This window comes from Stigmatopora nigra, chromosome 5 (assembly GCF_051989575.1).
Source record: "Stigmatopora nigra isolate UIUO_SnigA chromosome 5, RoL_Snig_1.1, whole genome shotgun sequence".
Classification (NCBI taxonomy): domain Eukaryota; kingdom Metazoa; phylum Chordata; class Actinopteri; order Syngnathiformes; family Syngnathidae; genus Stigmatopora; species Stigmatopora nigra.
In genome coordinates this window covers 2,864,357-2,883,775 of record NC_135512.1, presented here as the reverse complement: position 1 = coordinate 2,883,775, position 19,419 = coordinate 2,864,357, and the positions used below count along the sequence as shown (strand labels likewise).

At 37.3% G+C, this 19,419-nt stretch overlaps 1 protein-coding gene across 1 annotated transcript in view; it reads right to left on the bottom strand.

The window, feature by feature from the left end:
• arhgef18b (rho/rac guanine nucleotide exchange factor (GEF) 18b) overlaps positions 1-19,419 on the bottom strand; it is a 37,622-nt gene that overhangs the window by 13,333 nt on the left and 4,870 nt on the right. Inside the window, exons 7-29 of the mRNA XM_077717551.1 lie at positions 18,632-18,676; positions 17,540-17,608; positions 17,303-17,411; positions 16,097-16,277; positions 10,200-10,267; positions 9,907-9,952; positions 9,595-9,808; positions 8,946-9,052; positions 8,531-8,671; positions 8,016-8,266; positions 7,208-7,333; positions 7,003-7,120; positions 6,657-6,911; positions 6,514-6,590; positions 5,840-6,018; positions 5,674-5,747; positions 5,368-5,553; positions 5,112-5,258; positions 4,227-4,342; positions 3,770-3,838; positions 3,587-3,634; positions 2,739-3,020; positions 2,506-2,655 (exon numbers count right to left, since the gene is read on the bottom strand). Coding sequence (XP_077573677.1) covers positions 2,506-2,655; positions 2,739-3,020; positions 3,587-3,634; positions 3,770-3,838; positions 4,227-4,342; positions 5,112-5,258; positions 5,368-5,553; positions 5,674-5,747; positions 5,840-6,018; positions 6,514-6,590; positions 6,657-6,911; positions 7,003-7,120; positions 7,208-7,333; positions 8,016-8,266; positions 8,531-8,671; positions 8,946-9,052; positions 9,595-9,808; positions 9,907-9,952; positions 10,200-10,267; positions 16,097-16,277; positions 17,303-17,411; positions 17,540-17,608; positions 18,632-18,676 — 3,058 coding nt within the window. The remainder of the gene's footprint in view (positions 1-2,505; positions 2,656-2,738; positions 3,021-3,586; positions 3,635-3,769; positions 3,839-4,226; positions 4,343-5,111; positions 5,259-5,367; positions 5,554-5,673; positions 5,748-5,839; positions 6,019-6,513; positions 6,591-6,656; positions 6,912-7,002; positions 7,121-7,207; positions 7,334-8,015; positions 8,267-8,530; positions 8,672-8,945; positions 9,053-9,594; positions 9,809-9,906; positions 9,953-10,199; positions 10,268-16,096; positions 16,278-17,302; positions 17,412-17,539; positions 17,609-18,631; positions 18,677-19,419) is intronic.

Here is a 19,419-nt window from a genome sequence, read left to right as displayed (position 1 = left end):
GACGTCTTGGAATTGGAAAACAAGCCTTATACGGAAAGTTTACGTGCTTAAAGTTGAGTGGACGACTGGCTTTCCAGGGTAGCTTACTGTATTTTCACGACTATAAGGCGCACCCTCAATGAATGACAATTTTTCCATATATAAGGCGCACTGTATTATAAAACGCACTGTAGTATAAGACGCACTGTAGTATAAGGCGCACTGAATTATAAGGCGCACTGTGTTATAAGGCGCACTGTGTTATAAGGCGCACTGTGTTATAAGGCGCACTGTGTTATAAGGCGCACTGTGTTATAAGGCGCACTGTGTTAAAAGGCGCACTGTGTTAAAAGGCGCACTGTGTTATAAGGCGCACTGCATTATAAGGTGCACGGTCTATTTTGGAGAAAATTTAAGACTTTTAAGTGCACCTTATAGTCGTGAAAATACGGCAAATTAATGTATTCAGTGGTTTTGCAGTTATAAAAAAGGTTGTCTAATAATATTCCATTTTTAAAAAGACAAGCAAATACTCTATGCAAACATACCCTCAGCTATGAAAGAATTTCTATAGTACTTATAGGCTGCCGTTAAAGGTTTTTAAGCTCATGCACTGCAATAACAGTATTGTGCAATCTACTCATGCTTTGGTATGAGCCAATAGAAAACTGTATCCTAGACCCTTCTAATCAAAAGGGGCCAACTACACAGATCCCATAAGATAAGACATGAAAGAAGTTCCTCTGAAGTTTTTCCACATGCTGCAACTTGCTTCATCCTCCCGCACCCTTACATATGTTCAACTTCAGCGATACACAAACACGCACAAAAGGCGTGCCGATTTTTTATTTGATTTTACGAGGCCTAATTATAGCGCAATGGTTAGTTGATGACTCCTAATGTTTTGGGGGAGGGTAGACATTAAATAGCTGCTGATATCTAACTGATCTAGATCCTGGAACACATCCTGAGGTTCTCAACCGATGAAAAGGTTGTTTAATGTGTTTTTGATGAAGCGGGGTAAGGGGGAGGCGTGTCGGGAATGAGGGAGAACACTTCCAAATTTCCCATTAAGCCAGCCAAAAAAGTCCCAGGACAGAGCCAACACTATAGAGCGCAACCCCTGATCTGTGTGTATACAAAACACACAAACAGGAGGAATCAAAACAAATAGTCTGCAGAGATGATGTTAGCTGGGGGGGGGCGCCAAATGCTGACATGGCCGTGCATCTTTCTGGTTTTGGGTTGTCGTCTTTACGATATAATCTCCCAAACAAACAAATGGCACTTTTGTGTGCCTGGCTGCTTCAGTCAAGAGTCGTGGCTAGTCATTACAAGAGAGTGCTGAGTCATCGCCGTTCCATCCAAGAAGGCTATCCGATTAGATCAAAATGTTTTGCGTTTTGGAAAGGAGGTTGTCCAGGTGCAACCTTTTATCAGTAATGGAATAAGAGTGTCATCCAAAGTAAAGAAACATCTAAATGTAATCACTTTAGGCAGCTGCTTGCCAGAGCTGTTAGCACGAGGAATGAAAACAAAGCCAATGGAATTACGGCATTCCATGAAATGTACAAAGTCTGATATTGTTCTGTAGAGAGCGAAAGCTGCATCGACGTGGGGGGAAACATGTAGATGATGGAAATAGATGTGAAGAAGAATGGAAAGAACTGCGCTAAGTAGGTAGAAGGAGTTTGAGGGTTCATTAGAGAACAATACAGCACTGTATATGCCTAACTGAGACAACCACTGGCAGTGCTGTGTTTTCCATTGTAGCAATGGAGATGTGTGTGGGTATGTTAATCTTCAGGTGTATGTAAGTAGACCGTATTTTCACGACTATAAGGCGCACTTAAAAGTCTTAAATTTCCTCCAAAATAGACAGTGCGCCTAATAATCCAGTGCGCCTTATATATGGAAAAAACAGAAAACCAAAAACGAAAAACCACCGCTGTCGGATATTAAAAAAAACACAAACGCCTAAACTGAAACAATACTGTTGAATATGCAGATGCCATCTTAGTTTACAAAATCTTCCATCATCTAGCTCCTCCCTCACTGCAAGATTTTATACAAAAAAAATCCAAAACATCAACAATGGCTGGCTCCAAAGGTGACTGTGTAGTGAGTGCTTCATACCTGGAAGTCAATAGCAATTACTGTATTTTCACCATTCTAAGGCGCACTTAAATGTCTTAAATTTTCTCCAAAATAGACAGTGCACCTTATAATACAGTGCGCCTTATAAATGGAAAAAATGTCATTCATAGAGGGTGCGCCTTATAGTCGTGAAAATACTTGAATATTTCAAGACATTTTTCCGGGTGACAAAAATGTTTCATTTTGACTACTAAAAGTGATATTTTGAGATTGGCAACAGTAACCAATTTTGACAATTGTCGACTAGTTATCAATTCCCATTGAAAATAAATAGAACAGCTAGCATCAAGAGTGGCAGCCAATGAAATAATAACCATGTGTGCCCTATCAAATGTTAACTGTTTGCTTTTAGTGTGTGACTGTTCAAACCTCAATAGTTTTCCTCTTGATCTTCTTCTGATGTTCCAGCCGTTCCTTCTCTTTTTCTACAGCTCGAGTGGACTCTCTGAGCCTCTCTAGGTCCTGTTGATACGTCTCCCTTTGTCTTTCCAGCTCCACCCTTTCCTCTGCCAGCCTCTCCTGTAACCATTTTTATCCCCATGGTTAAGCTCCAAGTCACACAACCATCACAACTATCAGGTAGGTCCATCCACTTGACTTACCTCCAACCTTCTACACTCGTCCTCCCTTTGCCGCAGTTTAGCCTCTGTGGCTTCAACTTGATGGCGGTGCTTCCCTCGCTCCTTCTCCCATCGTTGTTGTTCCTGTCGATGCTGAGACTGTAGTTTGTGGAAGCTGGCGAGTTCTTCTCTCTGCAGGGCCAATGTTCGCTGTTTCTCCTGCTCTAGAAGAACATTCCCTCGATGGCGCCCGGGCAAAGAGGCGCGTTCCGTCAACGAGATGCGCTGCAACTCAATGTGGCTATCCTGCCGCGATATAATGGCCTGACAATGGAAAACGGCAGGAAATTATGAATATGGACTCACAACATGTTCAATGAAGCATTAGGCAACTATTATGGAACTTGAAAGAATAGCCATATTGTGGTTTGTAGCGTTATAATATCAATTCCATTTCACTACACCCGGGGTGTCAAACATACGGCCCGCGGGCCGGATCCGGCCCGTCTGGTGGTTTGGTACGGCCTGGGGAAGAAAGCTGCGTTGTATAAAAAAAAAATGAATTTTCTTTAAAAATTGTAGTTCTAGTATTATCCGCTAGGGGCGCAGTGTTTTGAACGTGCAGACGACATGAATTGACATTTATTTATGTTCTTATCTGATTCTCTTGTTCATAATATATTGTTCATAATGTAAAAGGAAAATTATTTTAATAAATATTTTGATAATTTACTCATTATTTGCACTAATTATTAGTATTAGTGACTAATACAAAGGAAAAAAGTGGGCTTATTGTTAGTTCTATGTCATTTTGCAATGCACATATTCTGGATGAGGATGTTAGCAAACTGAAACCTTAAAATAAGAAAACAAGAGATTCTGGTTGTTACCTGCAGACTGTAGAGCCTTTGAGAAAGCATTAGCACTTTGTCAAAGAACTGGAATGATAAAGAGAAAGAGTGTCATGAAAATGGTATGTACAAGCCAAATAAAACAATCCAAGGCAGGCTATTTTATAAACACGTAACCCTGTATCTAAACAAGAAACCAATGAACGAAGAAGGAGCACAAACCTCCGCCTCAGGGAAAGGGTTGGACCAGATCCGGTTCCATCTCATCGGAGTGCAGCAGCTTTCTTCAACCTGGACAAAATCAGCCAGATGGAAACCATTAAGTTCATCCCATTGTTTGTAAGCATTAAGAACTGCAACTTAAGTTCTTTTAAAACTTACAAAAAAGCCCAATAAATGATTATACAACTTTTTTATAAAATCAGTCATTAGCAAAGACTATTTACATTCACCCCAAATGTTGATTATGATCCAAATGATGTCAACCAAGGGGTGGAGAACCGTTTTTGGCTAAGAAAACATTGTAAATCCACCAAAAGAATTACAGTGTGTGTTTACAATATGCCTATGACAGAATTTCTAGCTTTGTTTTGTTCTTTTAAGTAATAAATCATCCCAAGATCAGTCTATGTGACTTTAGCTTGGACAGCATGTGATTTTTTTTGTGCGTCAGACGTACTGTCTGCTCCAGAGTTTGGCTGCCGCAAAGTTCTTTGAGCTGAGGGTCAGAACTGGCCCGCTGGCTTCGTTCTCTGTTTCTGGACTCGCCAGTAAAGTTCTTCTTCATATTGCCATCTGGCAAAACAACACACAACCACAGAAACAAACAATGAGATGAAAAATATCACAGAAAGACAACAGATGCATAACAACAAAGACAACAAACAAATACGTGTCATACTTGGATTGTCAATATCTTGATGTTTTAAATCTGTCATAAATCATTTTAAACAACCTAACTGTTTATTTCTATGGGATAGAATTCCATGTATCAACTTCTAGTGAGTTAGTTATTTCACAAAATGCAAATTACTGTATTTTCACGACTATAAGGCGCACCGCATTATAAGGCGCCCCCTCAATGAATGACATTTTTTCCATATATAAGGCCCACTGTATTATAAGGCGCACTTTCTATTTTGGAGAAAATTTAAGACTTTTAAGTGCGCCTGATAGTCTTGAAAATACAGTAATTGCTATTGACTTCCAGGTATGAAGCACTCACTCACTACACAGTCACCTCTAGAGCCAGCAATTTTTGATGTTTTGGAATTTTTTTTGCATAAAATCTTGCAGTGGGGGAGGACCTATATGATGGGAGATGTTGTAAACTAAGATGCCATCTGCATATTTAACAGTATTGTTTCAGTTCAGGCGTTTGTGGTTTTTTAATATCCGACAATGGTGGTTTTTGGTTTTCTGTTTTTCCATATATAAGGCGCAATGGACTATACGGCGCACTGTCTATTTTGGAGAAAATTTAAGACATTTAAGTGCGCCTTATAGTCGTGAAAATACGGTAGTTCAAAACTTTTCCTCGGGACATAAAGTGTACTGGACTCACTCTTAGTGAGGATTGTAGGGCTGCTGTCATAACCCCCAAAAGTTTCTGCTCTTTTGGGCAGGATTCCAAAATAATTCTCTTCATCTTGCTGTGATGACAGAACTTCATCCCTTACTCCACACTGAAGCAAATTCTGAAGGTTTTCCACTGAATGGACAAAAGGACAAAGCTATGGTTCACTTGTTGCCGCAACAACATCATCAGAGTAAAATCCATGTGCATATCGGCGACTCAATTCCAGCAAAAGTGCCCTTACCCTCAGTAATGGCTCCTTTGAGCAAGGCTTCCCCCTGCTGGAGATCTGAAGCATCGCCTCTTAAAAGTAGTTTGGAACGGGTAGACGTGTCCTCCAGACCTGCCACAGACTCGGCCATGTCTGCGAAAAGTTGCAGCTTCTCAGATAGTGCCTGGACAATCACGGTATCCTTCTGGCTTAGACGTTCTATAGGGAGGAAAAGTGAAAATTGTCCATGACAAGTACAAGTAAAAGTGGTATAAACACGAGAACTGGGTAGCCATTTAAAAAAATCTGCAGCAAATAACTCGAAATTTCTGTCAATACCTTGAAATTCCTTTAACCTGCAAGCTCGAGTTTCTTCCTCCTCACTGAAAAGCCTCTCTTCTGTATGAGGACAGCTAATAGGAACAGGACAGAAGGCATTTAGTTAGTTAGTTAGTTTTCCAAGAAGAATGTTCTCCATCTGTAGCGTTCTCCATCTTTTGGTTACCTCTCGACGGCTTGCCGTATCTGCGTCATCCAAGTGTTTCTTTCCTCCTTGGAGTTGGTGTGGATCTCGTACATTTCGGGTTCATTAGAAGAGGCGCATATGAGAAACATGGCTCTTTCAGCATGAGCCACTTCCCTCACAATCAATTTCTGAAGAGAGATGACTGACGGCTTGTTGTCCTAGAAGCAATAAATATACTGTATAAATAATATGTACTACACAAACATTATTCATACTAGAAATGAAGTCAAACAAATGTGGGCCGGACCATTATAAATAAAAAAAAAGAAAAATCTATATATTATTTTTAAATAAATTGATTAAAAGAACTGGATTAAAATCCCTGAATATTCATTTTTTATAGATCTAAAACAATGTTTATTTTAGCTTTTTTTAAATATATTTTTAGATTTTACAAAATGATTTTTGCACTAAAAACAGAAAGAAATGATTAAAAAATTACAATGATTGATTTAAAAGGGGGAAAATCAGGAAATTTAATATACATCCATACTCATTTTAATTTGATCCTAAAACAGAAAGTCAGCACTCATGACTTACTTTCCCGGGCCGCACAAAATGATCTGTCGGACCAGATTTGGCCCCCGAGCCACCACTTTGACACCTGTGCTTTAAGGTATGTTTGTTCCAAAAAAATCAAATTCATTACTAACCACTGCTGCAAATACATATCTCTGATCCTTCTCCTGTAACAGCAGTAACACATCAGACAGAAGAACTGCAAGAATATCTGTAAGAACACAACAATTAATTACTTGAAAAAAAATCATTTATTTCCTCATGCCACAAGTCCTACCTTTAAGTCTGCCGGAAGCAGCTTTCCAGTTAACAGTGCCCTCATGCAGAAGTCGTCTTCGACCCTGCGCCAGGTCTTCTCGCCTAAACACACGTCCATCTTTGATTTTCCCCAGCGCTTTGGGCTCCATCTTGTTATGGACGTCCCGCAACCGACATGTCTTCTCGTGCAGGTTAACCAACGAATCCACTTGAACGATCCTATCTTTGATTAAGCCAAGTGCGCGGTTCAGCTCAGTATGTTCGTCACTACCCACTAAAAGAGTGAAAAGGGCAAAGATAAGTATCATATCTTCTATAACACTATTTTTTTCCCCAAAAAAACACTCAAATAAAAACAATACGACCTTCCGTGCTGTTGAGAATGCGTTCGACGAGTGCTGGGTACTTTGTAATGCGTTGTGTCACTAAGAGAATACACTCGGGTACACCCAATCGTCGTACAATAGACAGGTTGTTTATTTTCTGAGAGGAGAAAAGTTAATATTCAAACTGTATCGTACGAGAAAAATAATTTAGAATAAATATTTTAGGGAGGTTGAGGTGTCTTACTCGTATGATGCTGTGGAATCTTTTGTTTGTTTGCATCTGTTCTTTATAGTAGCTGACAGCTTCTGTGTGATGACTGCAAAAATCGCCATAGCTGTCCTTCATTTTCTCACCTAAATCACCTGAAAACTGCACAAATGAAGAAAAAAAACAAAATGTTATTTTTTTTTATATCTTAAATAAGGTTTCAGCCTGGCTTGCTTGTTCCACTCTTTGATACAAATTGGGCTTATTTATAAGGCGCACTTAAGTCTTATATTTTCTCCAAAATAGACAGTGATTTTAGACCAAAAAAACCAAAACATTAACAATGGCTGGCTCTAGAGGTGACTGTGTAGTGAGTGCTTCATACCTGGAAGTCAATAGCAATTACCATATTTTCACGACTATAAGGCGCACTTAAAAGTCTTACATTTTCTCCAAAATAGACAGTGCGCCTTATATATGGAAAAAATGTCATTCATTGAGGGTGCGCCCTCTAATGCGGTGTGCCTTATAGTCGTGAAAATATGGTACATTTATTTTGTTAGGGAGTAAAATCAACACTCCAGGTTAGTTTTTATTATTTTTTTTCCATCGAAAAAGATAATTCAGACAAGTTAGCAAAAAACAAAAACAATCGCCTGTTACTGTTAACTTGTATTCCATTTGTAATATTTTGTTTCCTCTCCATTGTGTTGTCTGATGTTGAAATGGAACATTTTATACATTTTATTTCATAGCGCTAAGTAAGCAAAATCTGCTCAAAATAAAGTGCCTATTACACTGTGACATGATTTTAATTGATCTTAATTTTTTAAATTGAACTCACCTGTGCAATTAACACATCTGCTATTCGATCAACTGTGTAGTTCCCATCATTGTTGGAAACAATGTTTTCTTGTCTACGTTCTTTAAGACGGGACAAGAAATGCATGTGGAGTTCCAGAAGGTTTTCCAAACGAGGAAAAAGACATTCCAGTCTGCTCGAATCCATCTGGAGGTTCTCTTTCAACTCTCGGATGTAAACGTGAAGCATAATCTTCAGTGTCCTTACGTGGTGCATTTCCGTCTGCATGAGCTCTGTTACACAAAACAAAAAAATACCCTAAAAACCCATTTTTCCTTTAGTTTTGAACGCCATTCTTTTTATGACACGCGCCAATAAAAATCTTACACGACACTTGTTGTTGTTGGCCAAAACATTACAATGAAGAATATCTGTTTACAAAATTAGTTCCTGACTAAAGGGAGTTCTAAGTTAAGAGTAAATCCAGAAGTCTAATGTCTTTTGTTTTGTTTAAAAAGGCAGCGTTAAACAAAGCGCATCCATACTAAGGTACTAACCATATATGACATCCTGTCTCTTCGTGGCCTCTTTAGAGAGTTTTTTAACAAACGGCTGGTCCACTGCCAAACTCCAGGACTCTGCTTCCAGGTCCTGAGCGTCACATTCCAGATCGGCTCGCACGGCGACATAATGAGCATCTGAGAAAAGGAACAAACAAAATTATATAAATTTGCATGCATTTCTGATAAAAAATAATAAGTTGCATCTTTCATCAACAGAAAACTGAGCTATCCTAGTGTGAATAGGACGTAAGGGTGTCTCAATAACAATAAAAAAACAAGGATAAGCCTTAAATTAACTTTTTAATCCAGAATGTTTTCGACCAAGTATTCAGTCTATCACTCAATAGCAATTGCACTTACTCAGGGAACCTTTGTATTCTTTTTTCTCAAATGACCAAGTGCACTTTACCTTCTACTACGATAGACTCAGTGGTAGAGGGAACAAGAGAAATGGTGTCTTCATTGCAACGCTTGAAGCGAAGCGCGTCGGGTTCATCCATCTCCCCGGGGAGGGATCTGAGATTGAAAAAATAATAATAATCCAAGGTTAAATAAACACAGAGTAAACATAAAGAGCAACACAATACACTACATGTTCAAAATTTAAAAAAAAATCTATCCCTCCTTGATTAAGTCTTCAAAATCATGACATCGGACAGTCATCAGATAAAATTTGAATATGTATTCATGTATTTATTTTATTTATTAACATACTTATTACCTATCTATGTCTACCATGTAATTTGCTGTGTCTGTATTCTCACCCTCTTGCTACTATGACAACGAAATTTCCCAAATACGGGATAAATAAAGTTATCCAATACAATCCAAAATGCTAACATTTTATCTGCTGACTTTAATCCAACTTTTTCCTCCTGCTTTCCACAAAAAAATGTTTTTCAATTTAAAAAAACACTTATGTCAGTAGGCTAAATGTACAGCTGTACATTTAGCCTACTGACATAAGTGGTTTTTACCTAGCTAGGTAGAGAAAGTGTGTTAAAGTTTAAGTATCACACATGGACAAATAAATAGGGACACCAAGTTTTGGTACTGACCCTGAGCTGCTGTGATGGTGAGGGCCGTGGCCGAGGTAAAAAACCGAAGCTCCCGATGATGGGGTGATGATGCTCGTTGTAAATTGGTTACTTGGTGGTCTCCAAGGAATGGCGGTCATGCCGGGAGGGCCCGAAAAAGTTGCGTTGCCATTTGATGTCTGAGCTGAGGTTGTGCTTGACTGTTCCTGCACTCGGTGAACTCGGTCTTTCAGGGCTGAGGACGTAATAAAAACAGACTTAGGTCAAAAAATTGACCAAAAAATTGACCAATTTTTTTTATTGAGTGATAAAAATAATTTGAATAATAGTTACCAAGATTAGGGGATCCAGACAAGCCTGCCTTTGATAAACAATCTCTCTGTGTATGAATAGAAAGAGAACATTAATATTTCTCAAGGCCATTCATTTCTCCAAACACACATCCGATAACAAAAATGATTCATGTTGGTAATTTTTTTTGGGACAAAAGGAGGTGGGATATAATATTGCTGTTGACTATCAAAGAATTTAAGTGAGAAAATTTTAATTTTTTAATCCAAGGATTACTAGTCTGGGTTGATGAATTAAACCCAAAACAATAAATATATTTTTTATGGGCTATTTACCTTGTTCTTTACACTTGTGCACTCCCCCAGCAGAGATTTGCAGCTTCTGTGAACATTGACGGCACAATCTAAGGGAGAAAAAAATATATATATACATATATATATATAAAATCAATTGTCAATATAATTGAAAAAATACAAAACACAATTCTGTCCCTTGCTGAGCATTATGGGGGTTATTAAAATCCTGGTCCAGATTGATATATACTCAATAGTTATTTCAATACAGTATTTAGCCTAAATATTTTAAATGTAAACGTCCAAGTAGTGAATTGGTTTCAATGTCATGTTCCAATTCATTTCTAATGAAGCCTCATAATATAACATGACCTATAATTTTGCATATACTATTGAAGACATGAAATAGTAGACAAGGCAAACAAATAAACTGAAGAAGAAAGATGACACAGCCCCACTTGCAACAGTAAAAATGGAAACAAACACTATCCATGATGAATCTGCTCATTATCCATCATGGAGGTCACAGACAATACTTTGTTTAAATGTGGATGCATTGCTGTGTAAAAGGCAACATTCCTGTCAACAATACAATGTAAAACTAGCAACTTCCACTGTACACTATATAGAATATTTCCTTTCAGTGTACCAGAATAATGGCAGGCAAACATACAGCGATGAGTCCCTTGTGTAGGTTGAAGATAAACAATGCATACCTGTCAACCTCGAACCATTTGTGATCTTACCAAATTTTGTTTTCGCCCTTACATATATGTATAAATACATGGAAAATCTTACCACTTTACTTTTTTGTAAAAAATCACGAACAACAAGTGAAAATGAAAGTAAACATAAACAAGGGAACAGGAAACGGAAATCACATGGTGAAAGTGTTACAAAACGAAATGTTTATCATGATCTTTTTTTTTTAGCCAATCAGAGGCGCCGGTACATATATCACTTGGCAGACATGCGTTTCCGGGAAGAAACAATGGCGGATGGTGAAAAATGGCTAGAAAGTGCCTTAATTTATTTTTTTTTCTCAAAATCACCGTTTAGCGTACCATTTTCATGTGTACAGCGTACCAATATAAAAATGGGCTTTCAGTTGTACCAATTACGGCGAGAACGTACCAGTTGACAGGTATGACAATGACACGTACTAGACACAGTTTTAGACAGCATTGTGAACACAATTTTGTTGACCAAGAGGTTCAGAGATGGGAATTCACCTTATGTTAATTGGTATTTAGTTCCAGGAATGTGGGCATGGACATTAGAAGGTCCTTTGAAGAGAACTACACAGTCACATCTAGAGCCAGCCTTTGTTGATATGTTGGAAACACATCAACGGACTTGTTAAAGACTTGGTGATCCTAATAAACTATAATCAGATGTTTTTTTTTCCACCTGTATTGGAGAATCACAACTATTTTTTAAAATGAATCAGAGTAGCCAGATCTCGTGGTAATTCTTTATCTTACTATAAACTCAAAGCACGCGACAAGGCTTTCAGCAAACCAGAACAGCCTTGCATTCAAAGGTCAAACCCACTGAGTCACAGGCAATCATGGCCAGTGTGAAAAAAACAGGGGGTTAAAAGATAAGAAATCCTTGACAGGTAAGCAATTCTACGGCAATTAAACAAAACATGAATTTCAGAGTCATCTGTGAAGACTCCAAACGTAAGCTAAATCCATTGAGGAAACAGAGGAGATGATACGTGAACTACAATGACAAGAATTCTGCTTGGTATAGGTAAAAGATTAGCTAAAGATAAGCAAGGACAGAGTGTTTTTCTTCTGTTTGCTGATATTACAGCTCTTATCAGTTCTTAGACCACCTCAAAGTCTGGCAATTGCAAACTGGGAGATGCCCTATGCTATGAAATAGATCTTTGCAAAAAAAAATAGTCATTTTCTTTAGAATGTATGAAAAAAAGTCATAAATGAGTGATAAAAGTCACAAGGAAACAGACTGAAAGGCAAATCAGCGATGCATGCAATAAAATCTGCGCTAAACAAAGTGTTATGGCTATGGAGTGGTCTGTTCTGGTCTGATGGACCTGCCAAGGAGAATCAAAACCACGTGACCTCCCTCGGTGAGACCGGTCGGTAAAGACAGCCAAGAATGGTCACCCTTATTTCATTCCAGTGGGCCACTAGAGGAGCAAAAGGCAATCACCTGCTCAGTTTGAGGAATGAGAAGAATTCTGACACCAGAAAACACATTTTGTGGTCCTGTAATCCCAAATAATAATTCTAAAACCACTTTTTTTGGTTTGTATGTGTCTGAGTTAATCACTTAGTATGACAATATAAGGAAGCAAGGGAGGGTGATGAGATGAGATTTAGAAGTTAATAGATAACTTTAAATGAGTCAGAGTAAAGACAATTTTACTGTTATCCTTGAATTCAGGCATTCACAAAAAAAGCTACTTTAACATAACAGATGTGGAAAACAATATAGTTGACTAAAATAGTCCAAAAATTTTATGTATTAATTGCAATGACTTATTTTTGGTTATATATCAGTACTAGCAACGTAAAATGACTAACATACAGAAAAGATGCTCTTCCATCATAGATCAGAATTGATTAAAAACACAGTTTTGGGATAAATGTAGGGTCTTCCTATAAATGATTAAATTTAAAAAATTGGAAACCACAATTCGTAGTTTTTTGGCCAAATTAAAAATCCTTCTGAAATGTATTACTAGAAACTTCGACCAAGCTAATAATCACCATCACCTGTTGAGCCTCAAGTCTCCGCAGCTAACAAAACAGGCAAAGTAACACCAAAAAAGACATCCAGAACAACCATCACAAAACCAAAACCACTACAATATCCGCGTGATTATTAAACCACATTAAAGCACTCAATCACTATTTAAAGAAACCTCCATTTGCTTTGCAAGTAGAAACTGATTGCACTCATGCTAAGTCGCTAGCATCAAACAGCTAGTTGTTAGCTTGCCAAAGCAGTCAAGAAACCAACAAAACTACAATCGCATCAAGTAAATCAATACACGTTGCTTGATCCATTTAATGTAAAGCACAATCAGAATTTATCTCAAGTAATTACCCCAAGTGATGATCTACCAACTATAGTGCTTCCTTGTAATAAAAGTCCATTGAAGGAAACAAGGGGAAAGATCCACCTGATCCCGCTGTGAGAACCGCGTCTTACCGTTAATAATACCGAGACTCCGGTCCGGTTCGATCGGATGCGCTCGAAATAAGAAGATCGGGTCGATGGAAGTATTTGGCATTAAGGATCTATCAGCTTGCTTGTTTTTTTATATTTGTTTTTGTTTTGCTCCACTTTAGTTAGCCGCTCTCCCCAGTGGGAACAATCTGTGGCATACAAACAGGCGCATTCCACAGGCTCAATCCCCACACCGCTACTTGGCTCCAATTAAAGGGACACTACACTTAACGGAGGTGAATGAATAGTACCCATTTCTTTGAATTATTTCCATCTCAACATGTTTACCACTCATTCCATTAACATATATAATAATGCAATATACGAAACTTCAATAAAATTATGTACATTTAAGAAAAGTCACCTATTAACCCTTTCATGGACAGTAGTCACTATAGTGGGCATTCATTTACTCATTCACTGCCAGCTCAGGTCAAAGATCTCATTTTTTCAACCATTTCATCCTCATTAGGGTCGCGGGGGGTGCTGGAGCCTATCCCAGCTGACTCCGGGCCACAGGTGGGGGACATTCACTGCCAGCTCAGGTCAAAGAGTGTTGTGAAAATGGGAAATCTTATTTTATCAAATTTTTCGAACCATTTCATCCTCATTAGGGTCGCGGGGGGTGCTGGAGCCTATCTCAGCTGACTCAAGGCCAGAAGCGAAGGACACCCTGAATTGAAATTTGCAGGGCAAACCTAGACAATTCATACCTAGGGGCAGTTTTGATTGTCCAATCAATTGATCAATATATAAAATGCAGTTGTTTTAGTAGTAGTTCCGCGTTATGTTGCGGAAAATACGGTAAAAAAAATATACATCTATACTTTTCATTTTAATTTAATCCTAAAACAAAAAGTCCGCACTCATGATTTACTTTCCCGGGCCACCCAAAATGATGCGGCGGACCATATTTAGCCCCCGAGCCGCCACTTTGACACAGTGAATGTCATTAATTTATGACCACTACTTGCCAAATTTTGTGAAAGTGCTACAAACGAAACTTTAACTTACCTAGAAAGAGAATCTGACTATTTGTGTTGCTTTACGTTGCTAATAACAACTGAAGAAAACAGACTTAGGTCATAGTTCTACAGTTCTCATCAAAACATACACACCCTCTATTAGCTTCTTTCAGTCAATATTACTGGTCTTATCACCAGATAGAATGAGAACAGCCATCAACCTCACAGTGTTGAAATGTCCTTTACAGGCTTAGTGGTTGCACCCATACTAACACAAGCGTACTTCAGTTCACAAAGCCAATACATGCTGTAGGTTTGACATAAACAAACGTCAGAAAACGGAGCTGATGGATGAGATGACCCGCCCAAATAGAGGGAAAGCCTTGCGCAATACAAAGTGGGGAAACAAAATGCAGATGCGAATTTGCAGAAGATATTCTTGGAAGCGCTTCTCAAATATGGGAGGAAAGACATGAAACAGTAACACTGTTCTCTTCCCAGGAAATTAAATCAAGACATAGCGAGAATGACAGGAGATGAATGAGTAGGAATTAATGCCAAAATAATATGACACAATGTTTGACTTTTTGTAGTATTGACCTCTCAAATGTTTAGTCTTGATGGAGACAGTATCTGTATTCATTTTAGATTGCGATATGTATTGTACTGTAATTGCAAGATATGATATGGTGTCCTATTACAACTCATATACCAATAGTATACCGTATTTTCCGGACTATAAACCCCTTTTTTTATATTTTGGATGGGGCTGCGATTTACGTCTTTTATTTTTTACAGTGTGTTATGTTGTTCCTAGACTATAGTTATATTAAAAAAAAACTGTTCATGTGTTACTTTAACGGGTGCTTCTTTTGTCTATGGTTCTTTATTTTACTATTACTTTAATGTATAATGTAGTAATATATGTCTATGTCTACATGTCTACATGTCTACATGTCTATATGTCTATATGTCTATATGTCTATATGTCTATATGTCTATATGCCTATATGTCTATATATCTATATATCTATGTCTATGTCTATATGTCTATATATCTATGTCTATATGTCTATATATCTATGTCTATATGTCTGTCTATGTGTCTGTGTCTATATGTCTATGTGTCTATGTCTATATGTCTATATGTCTATATGTCTATATGTCTATATGTCTATATGTCTATATGTCTATATGTCTATATGTCTATATGTCTATATGTCTCTGTCTATATGTCTCTGTCTATATGTCTCTATGTCACTGTGTCTCTATGTCTCTATGTCTATATGTCTGTCTTTTTTAAATACAGTAATTGTTTTAAATCACAATTGAGTGCAATTTTACACTTGTTAGGACTTGGGATAATATTATTTAACTGGAGTATATGTATGTTTTTGTGTTTGCAAATGTATAGATTAATTGTTTTAAGGCATATTATTTAATCAATCAATATCGTTAATGTGATAGCAAATAACTTGTTGTTGGGTTGCTGATACTATTTTGTTGAGATCACATTTGTCGACAAAAAGTGACCATTTCTGTCAGTGCAAAAAAGTGACTCTCTAGATATGAATTTTTAAATCCTAACCTCGCAGTACAAGTCTTCTGGTACTAAATATTGTGGCCCTAGTAGTGTGTTTCTTGTTTCTTCACTCAAGCGTTTATGCAAGCGAAAAAGCGTGCTTCTAAAAAGCGCTACGTTTGCATGAGAGTGGAGCACCTGTGCGTGCAAAAGGCAAAAAAAAAAAAGCGTGCCGTGTTACTCACTCATGCACTGAAGGCTGTGTTTTTTCTGCAGCGTCTTGCCACAAAGTGAGCAGGTGGCACAGCTGGAAAAAGTGCCGAGTGCTAAAAGATGCCCGTTGCTGGAGCTGCAATCTCTCTCCGTGGACTCCCTTTCCTTCTCCTTCTCCTTACCCCTCTGTTGCTCTTTCTCCCGGTTCTTACCCTGCTGGGATGGACAAGAAAGATTGGTTAGCGTCATTAAATGCGTGTCATAGGTAGGACGTGCAAGAGGGTTTATTTTGTAAGGAGATTAGTACACTAAGATGCGTGGCGCAATCGGAGTTAGGTCATGAAAATACAATACAATATAAATGAATATTGGTAAGTAAGTATTTTTTAGATGTATATATTCTATTTCCAGAGCCCACTTTTTTATCGATTGATTTCCGGACTATTTTAGATATAATATTTAGATTTTTTTTTATAAATGGATAAAATGAACTGGATTAAAGGCCCTGGATATTCAGTTTAAAAAAAAAATCTAAAACAATGTTTATTTTAGCTTTTTTAAATATATTTTTAGATTTTACAAAATTATTTTTGAACTAAAAACAAAAAAAAATCGATTAAAAATTGACAATTATTGATTTTCCCACTTTTAAATCAATAATTGTCAATTTTTAATTGATTTTTTTTGGTTTTTAGTTAAAAAATATAGAGTATAGATTCTATACTCTTCACTTTAATTTGATCCTAATACAAAAAATTGGCACACGATTTACTTTCTCAGGCCACACAAAATGATGCGGCGGGCCAGATTTGGCCCCCGGGCCTCCACTTTGAAACCTGTAGATAAAATCAATACGGACTTATTGTTGCCTATAGGTTCCAAGCTGTCCAATAGAAGGCCTGTACACTTCTGACGGAATTTTCCTTTAGTTTTTTTTTACAAATAATCCTCAATAAAAAATCTGTGAAGTGTCACGCACTCAATATTAATGCAGATGTATTATTAGTATTAATTGCACTGAATTGAAAAAAAAATTGTTATTTCAGGAGTGAAAAAAAATCAATTATTCTCATTGAACTATGACATTAAAAAGATAACACAGTAAATTTTGAAAATGAAACGTAATTTTTCAGGATATGTATTTTTTAGTACTGCCACTTTAAATAATTAAACAGACCTCAAGGGGAAATTGACTAATCTCTATATGTGACAATAACAAAGACTTTACTATAGCTGACCTTATCTTTATTGAAGGAACCTGTCATCCTGTTCCTTAACGAGCTGAGGGTCCTCTTCACCTTGGTGCCTTTTTCTACCTTCTCACTTCGATCATCGTCTTCCTCATTCCTGGTGGAACAAAAGGAAATGTACATTGACCTTACAATAGATGCAAAAAATATGAATCAAAAACAGTGTTTGTAGAAGAAGGTACAAAATCTGAAGTATAATTAAGCAACATGAAGGAAGAAACTTACTCATTTGACAGGAACTCAAACCAAGTGACATTTTCGGAGTCTTTGTCGTTGCCTTTTATTTGTTTTGCACTGCGGAATACAATAATAAAAGTAGTTAAAACTCTGTTAAAACTCTGTTTAAGGTTAATAACTAAGAATGTGTACAAACTGGAATTTGCATATGTGAGTAGTATATGCACACACTGTGATTGTTTAAATTTAATATACAAATATTAGATTCCTAATGTGCAGAAAACAGGGTAATAACTAAATTCTAGTGAAGATATTAATGTGATAGTGATGGGGTGACGCTAACTTCAGTGCACTTGAATTTAGTAAATATGACTTTGACTGCTAGTTGAGAAAATATAGTACCAGATTTTCTGGACTATAATGCACACATTTTTCATGGCTTGGCTGAACATGGGACTAATACTCAAGTGTGACTTTATTAACGTCAACTTGAGTTCACATAGGCAAATTTAGATATAATATTTAGATTTTTAAAAAAAATAAATGGATTAAAATAAATGGATTAAAAGCCTTAACTACTCCATTTTTATATAGATCTAAAACTGTTTATTTTAGCTTTTTTCATACATATTTTTAGATTTTACAAAATTATTTTTGAACTAAAAACAAAAAATGGATTAAAAAAAAAGATAATTATTGATCTAAAGGGAGAAAATCAGGAAATGTATACATCAATACTGTTCATGTATACATCTATACTCTTCATTTTAATTTGATCCTAAAACAGAAATTCGGCACTCATTATTTACTTTCCCGGGCCGCACAAAATGATGCAGCGGACCAGATTTGGCCCCCGTGCCGCAACTTTGACACCTGCACTTTAACATATGCTTGTTCCAAGATTCTGATAAAAAATCCCAAAAATACAAATTAAAATCCATTACAACATATATACTTTCCCCTTCATCCGGGTGCAAATTATAGTCCAGAAAATACTGTACATGTACATTTACAGTTATCCCAACCTGAAGCAATACAAACTTGTGATAAAAACACACATACAAATGCATAAAGTGCTTGAGCGTGTTCAAAATCTACTGCCTGCCATTTTTTTTCAGGAGCAACAGCTTGTTTACTTACCCGTGGTACAACTTTAGCTCCTGTAGAACTTTCTGTACCATCACCCTAAGACAAACAAGACACTGAGGCTAAGTTTCTATGCTAAGCAATTGACACGTGCATTTGCACAAGGCCAGACACACTTCAAAAAAACCACACAAACATACAATTACACACACCATCTAAGGGGATAGAGGAAGAAAGGACAGTAGTGGGAGGAAGGGGGTTGCAGACATATGACAAGTAGCAGAGATGTCAATGGGGAATGGGGGAAGCCCCTGTGTGATGTTGTGATTGGATGAGAACATAACAGGCTACAGATGCAGTACACAGTGTGCAAACTAGTACAAAAAAAGTGCATAGGCCAGTACTTTTTGTACTTTTTGATCTGTGATGTCTTTATTTGTGTACTGGAGAAGTTTTGTGGAGCAATTGGACAATGTAGACTAGTGTTTTGATTAATAAGAAGCCATTTTCCGATGGTTATTAGTTAATTCATTCACACGCAGCCAATCAGCAGTTCCCTCACATTCCCTTTAAATGTGGCACAATGGATGTCCTTTACTTGCCCGAAGAATAAATTGGTTTGTAAATCGGATTAAAGAAAATTAGACGAGTTTTATGATGATAAAAAATACATAAGACACAACGGGCAAGTGGTTAGCACTTCTGCCTCGCAGTTCTGAGATCAAGGGATCAATTCCAGGTATCCAATCTTTCTATGAGGAGTTTGTGTGTTCTACCCGTGCTTGTGTGGGTTTTATACAGACACTCGCGTCCTCCCACATTTAAAAAGAAAGATCTAAATT